Source organism: Salvia hispanica, chromosome 2, assembly GCF_029641045.1.
Source record: "Salvia hispanica isolate PSC_SH4W2 chromosome 2, Shi_PSC_v1, whole genome shotgun sequence".
NCBI lineage: Eukaryota > Viridiplantae > Streptophyta > Magnoliopsida > Lamiales > Lamiaceae > Salvia > Salvia hispanica.
The window spans coordinates 65075674-65081699 of NC_142693.1; the positions used below are offsets into that span (position 1 = coordinate 65075674).

The 6026-nt window shown below is 38.2% G+C and overlaps 2 protein-coding genes across 2 annotated transcripts; both read left to right on the plus strand.

The window, feature by feature from the left end:
• Nucleotides 1-2029, plus strand: LOC125200667 (non-specific lipid transfer protein GPI-anchored 4-like). The gene is made up of 3 exons (XM_048098379.2): nt 1-358; nt 1218-1244; nt 1740-2029. Exons 1-3 carry the CDS (start codon nt 40-42, stop codon nt 1916-1918), a joined length of 525 nt encoding a protein of 174 aa, XP_047954336.1. The 5' UTR covers nt 1-39; the 3' UTR covers nt 1919-2029.
• Nucleotides 2030-2600: 571 nt separating this feature from the next.
• On the plus strand, nt 2601-5495 carry LOC125200666 (uncharacterized). The gene is made up of 6 exons (XM_048098378.1): nt 2601-2724; nt 3321-3453; nt 3587-3690; nt 4051-4222; nt 4306-4446; nt 4523-5495. The coding sequence occupies exons 1-6, from the start codon at nt 2681-2683 to the stop codon at nt 5381-5383; spliced, it is 1455 nt and encodes a 484-aa protein (XP_047954335.1). The 5' UTR covers nt 2601-2680; the 3' UTR covers nt 5384-5495.
• Nucleotides 5496-6026: the final 531 nt, after the last annotated feature.

Sequence of the window (6026 nt, forward strand, 5' to 3'; positions counted from 1 at the left end):
TTACCAAAATCCCATTTTCCTCACTAGAGCAAATTAAAAATGAAGCATTTGTCTTTAATTATAGCAATGTGGGCTGCCGCAGCGGCGGCGGTCGTGAGCGGCGCTGCCACCCCGGGCTGCTCGTCGCTGGTGTTCGGCATGGTGGACTGCATGGGATTCCTAGCGGTGGGCGGCCCAGAAACGGCCCCACGCGCCGCGTGTTGCGCTGGGTTTTGGAATTTGGTGCAAACGAATGCTGACTGTGTGTGTGATGCGTTGGCTACCGCGGCCAACATGGGCGTCGTTGTCGACATATCTAGGGCTCGTGATTTGCCGGTGTATTGTGGTGTTGCTACACCTGCTGTCACTAACTGCAATGGTCTCTCTCTTTCTCTCTCACACACATACACACACACGTTATTCGTATCAGGCGATTTGAATTCTTGACCTAATATTAATTCCAATGTTTCTGTTGTTCTCTCACACACATCTAGATCATGACTTGAACCATCGATCTAAGAGCATCCACTATAGGTGGACACTTTTTGGTGGACAACTTTTTTTTTTGTCCATAGCCACTTTTTATTTGTCCACGGCCACAAAAAAAAGTTTCCGCAGCAATAGTGGACACTTTTGTTAGCCACATTTCACTTTATTTTTTTTTGTATATTTATTTAAAAGAAGCAATAAAAAGAATTAAAAAAACGAAAATTAAAAAAAAAAAAAGGTCAGAAACGGCGACCACCGCGGCGGTTTCGCTGCACAATAGATAGCCGCGGCGGCCGCCGGGCTTCTCTCTCCTCCGGCTCGTCCACGCCGTATTCGGGGCGATACCCCTTCCGCCCCAGCGAATTCGTCCGCCTCCGGGGCGGACGCGTCCTCCCCTATAGCCCGCCGCGAACTGAGATGCGCGTCTCACACATACAACCTAGAGTGTTCATGCAAAGTGGATGACTTAATCCTCGACCTAATAAGAGACTTAGAGAGGAATCGTCTTACCAATCAAATTGAGTTATTCTCTGTTAGTCTCACAAATTTTGTTCTATAATGCTCTACATGTGCTTTTTAATTTATTTTTTTTGCTCTCACTCTCTCACGTGATTTGAATCATCGACCATATATATTTAAATCAATAGTGGTGAAATGTGAAATGTGGTGTTTTTCTTTATTTATGGAAGATCGAAGCAAGTTTTTACCATTAGTTTTATTTATGTAATGATTTTTGTTTTTCATTTCAGTTGCTAACACGCCAAATGGATCTCCAGGTACATTTTTGAGTTATTACTCTATAATTGTGTCCCACGTGTCATTTATTTACTTATTTATTTTATTTTTCAAAAATATAAATAATTTTCATGTAACATACTCCTCCGTCCCATATAATTTGACCAAGTATTTCATTTCGGTCCGTCCCAGATAATTTGACACATTTCACTTTTACCATTTTTTATAGTGGACCACATATTCCACTGACTCATTCATACTTACATTTTATTATAAAACTAATATATAAAAATAGGACCCGCATTACACTAACTTTTTCAACTCACTTTTTACATTTCTTAAAACTCGTGTCCGGTCAAAATGAGTCGAATTATCCGGCACAGAGGGAGTATATATGTACCATGTCACGTGACATTTACCCGATCCATTTCATTCAAGATAAAATATTTTAGAATAAATCAATGTATTTCTCAATATATACTATAGTAATCTATTTTGCATAAAATAACTTACTAGGTAATGCTATTTGTGTATAGAAGCTGCTCCCCTTCTTCCGCCGGCGTCCGCCATCTCAGAGCCACCGTCTCCCACCTCTGACGCGCCGGCCAGTGCACCGGCTCCAGCACCTTCTAGTTCGAGCTCTGCGGGCCCGGCCATCTTTTTTAGCTTTATTTTCTTTGCCTCGGCCTTGCCCTTTATTATCGGAAACTTTTGATTTTTGCAAAATTTTCCACTCTTCTATGAGTAATCTTTTTTAGCTTTATTTTTGAAGTTTGATTTGTTGAGATAATTAGTTGGCATAAATGGCGTTATTTGTTTCTTAAAATTAGTCATATGATTCAAATTGTAGTTTTGTGTCCTCTTTCAGTATTCAATTTATTCATTGATAATACTCAATTTACTCGTTGATAGTAACGCTCAATTTACTCAAATTATTCGTAGATAATTTTTCTACCTATATATACTGTAGATTTTGTGAGTTTGAGATGAAAAGATTAAAATTAATAACCTCGTTGCTCACTTTAAAACAATCAAGAAATATCATTAATTAAAATTTTCATGATTTGCTTAATTTTTCAACATTTAAAAAAAAATTCATTGCAATATCATAAGTCAGTCTCGTTGAGAAGGTGCTCACAAATAATGTGACATACGCATACCAAAAAAATTTCAAATATAACAATCTATGACTAAAAGATGTAATTTTATAGTAACAACAAAAAAAAGATGTAATTTTATAGTAATTTTTATTATTACTACTACTATAATTCAGGAAATACTAATATAAAATGGAGGACTATTATTATTATTATTTTTATTATTATTATTATTATTATTATTATTATTATTATTATTATTATTATTATTATTATTATTATTATGAAAATCCAATGAATAAATCTGGTAAATATCCTTACATAGTAAGCAAACGATCAGAAGCCGTTTCCAGCTAAGAATTCAGCTCCGCCGCCTGTCGATGATGGATTCCTTCTTCAAGCAGCGATTCAACGCCGCCAAATGGTGATCCCCAATCCTTTACCTTCAACTGTGTTTAATTTTCACTCGCAAGTCTGTAAATAGGTTTTATCTTCGCAAACTGCAATAATTCGATCTCGATCTTATTCTGATGATGTGGTTGAATTGGTTTTATTTAGCTTGGAATGCTCTGTTTCTGGAGGTTTTACTGTAGTGAATTTAGTGGATTATATATGGTCGATGCTAATCCGTGTAGATTCGATGGTTAAATCGTGTTTAATTTGTTGTATTGCTTAGTGATTTTTGGGATTTCCGTACAGGATTGGTAGTGATTTGTGGTAATATGCGGTCTGATTGCAGCTGTTTTGGTGTTTTTACAGTAAAACTTTGCTAAAACTCACGATTCATCGGATTATGATGTGGTTGAATTGGTTTTATTTAGCTTGGAATGCTCTATTTCTGGAGGTTTTACTGTAGTGAATTTAGTGGATTATATATGGTCGATGCTAATCCGTGTAGATTCGATGGTTAAATCGTGTTTAATTTGTTGTATTGCTTAGTGATTTAGGGATTTCCGTACAGGATTGGTAGTGATTTGTGTTAATATGAGGTCTGATTGCAGCTGTTTGGTGTTTTTACAGTAAAACTTTGCTAAAACTCACGATTCCTCGAATTAAGTTACTGAGGAACCGGAGAGAGGCTCAGCTAAAGCAGATGCGGAAGGAAATCGCTAAGCTGCTTGAAACTGGTCAAGAAGCCACTGCTCGAATTCGCGTATGGATATGTTTCATTTTCTCTGTTTTCTTGTAATTATCCAGATGTTTGGTTGTTTTATTTTCATCTTCACAGAGAAAGATTGGAATTTTTGGGCGGAATGATGGATTTGTTATCAACTTTTGGTGTTCAGGTAGAGCATATTATAAGAGAAGAGAAGATGATGGCTGCACAGGAGATAGTTGAGCTCTTCTGCGAGCTCATTGCTGTCCGTCTTCCAATCATTGAAGCACAAAGGTAATTGATCTCTCTTTTCATAATGGCCTTTATCAGTAATAGTTGACGATAGTAGACTGTAATAATGGGTTCTGAGCATTGTTTGTGCTGGCTAGCGATTATAAGTTAATGAGTTTAATTTTTCGATTAAGTTTTATTAATCTAAAAAGAGCTATTCTGACAAGAGCTCTTGATTTTATCGATATCCTTGTTTATTTTTCTTTTTCGTTCTCTGGATGTCAAAGCGATGGTTTTAGTTATACAATGAATATTCACACAGTGCTCTTCATTCTATGAGAATGCTGGTTCTGTCATTTTATCAGTTCCCCTAAAAAAGGATTGGAGTGAGATTTCTTCATGTTTGTGTTGGATGTATATCAGGGAATGCCCTCTAGACTTGAAGGAGGCAATTTCCAGTGTATGCTTTGCAGCACCAAGGTGTGCCGATCTGCCAGAGTTGCTACAGGCACAACTACTGTTTGCAGGAAAATACGGTAAAGAATTTGTAATTGCTGCAACTGAGCTGATGCCCGAATGTGGTGTCAATCGCCAGGTTAGAAAAATTGTGCCGGATTCAATACAACCATTCAGGTTCAGTCCTCATTCAGTTCCTCATGCGTTGTTCTCTAACTGCAGCTGGTGGAGCTTCTATCAATCCGAGCTCCTGCACCCGATGTAAAAGTGAATCTTCTAAAGGAAATTGCTGAAGAGCATCAGCTCGATTGGGATTCTACTGCTACAGAAAATGAACTGTTAAAGCCACACGAAGACTTACTGGTAAGTTAAACAGCTGCTGTTTGATTGCAGTTCTGTGTCCTCATCTTATTTTTTGTGTCGCCCTTCGTCTTTCCAGAATGGGCCATCGCAGTTCGTCAGTGCTTCAAAAGTGCCCCTTCCAAAAGAAAAGCACAATGAGACACCAGAACCTGCTGCCCATGAAAAGTCTGATTCGGATTCGGATTATGACATTGTGGAATTTCCAGATGTCCCAACGCAGCCATTACAGCCAAATAAGCCCGTTGTCTCAACACCGGTGATGCTGCATTTCCCTGAATCTGCACTATCAGACGATGATCAAGAAGACCTGAACAAATCAGAGTCTGGGGATGTGGTTTTTGAGAAATCAGTTGCAAAGGAAGATGCTTCACTGAATGCGCAAGCAGGTCCTACAGAAGCGAAGCAGTTCGTGCCATTCATATCTCCTCCTCCATCACAATCATCAGAAACAGTCGCTGCAACCGCGAGAGATAATTGTCCATCTCCAGCTATCTCGAAGATGTACAGTGATCAAGTGGATTTGGAGGATGTACTGGCTGCTGCTAGAGCAGCTGCTGAATCAGCTGAGCGTGCTGCAGCAGCTGCACGCTCAGCTGCCAGCATTGCTCAGCTCCGGATAAGCGAGCTCTCCAAGAAAAGGAGCAACGAGTTCTCAGCTCCTCAGCAGCATAACGACACCAACACCTTGAATGGTGACTCTGGCAGTGCTTCGGCCTCCCCAAGCCAAATTGACGGGTGTCAAAACAACACGATATCTCAGCAGCTAACGCCTGCTTCGTCGTTTGATTCCTCTTCACCACGCGACAATGCTCTTCACCTACCGCAGAGATTGCCATCGATGGACGATGAACCGTATTTTTCATACCCAAACTTGTTCACATCTCAAGGCTCGAACATCATCGGGGCTCATTCGCAGTCGCCTAGAGAGCCTAAGTGAGTGTCTTTACTTTAACTTTGATGTATTCATATGGCTATGCATAAATAATCTACACATTCTATTGTTATACGTATTTCATGTTTTGTTAATGGTATATATTGTTTGTTTTTTATCTTGGGTTGTGTTAATAGTGAGACAATGCTCTTAATGCATAACTAAGACCAAATCCTATCAATTGGATTCAAAACTGGAACACTGTGATTTGATACAATTGAACTTCATTACAGCTTCATTGTAACTGTCCATAATTAGTAAGGTAGTTGCGGATAATATGGAGAAATGAAATTGTCACCAACAAATTCGAAAATATATTCAAGCACAACAATGTCACAATACAAATTGGGAGAACATGTGTATTCCATTTTTCATGCATAATTCACAATATGTCCTATTTTTCATGGACGAAGGGAGTATTATATTTTTGATTTTGATAATATTTTGTTCATATGATCGCATAAAATTGCATAATTTACTTAAGTACTAGCACTCCTTCGTTCCTGTAGTTGAAATATATATATATTTTTTTTATATCTTACAAAATTATCAATTAACAATTTAAAATATTAAATAAGGGTAAATTGTAAAAAAAAATCATAGAATTTGGTTGAATTCTAGTATGCCTAGTTTCGTTATGAATAAAAAC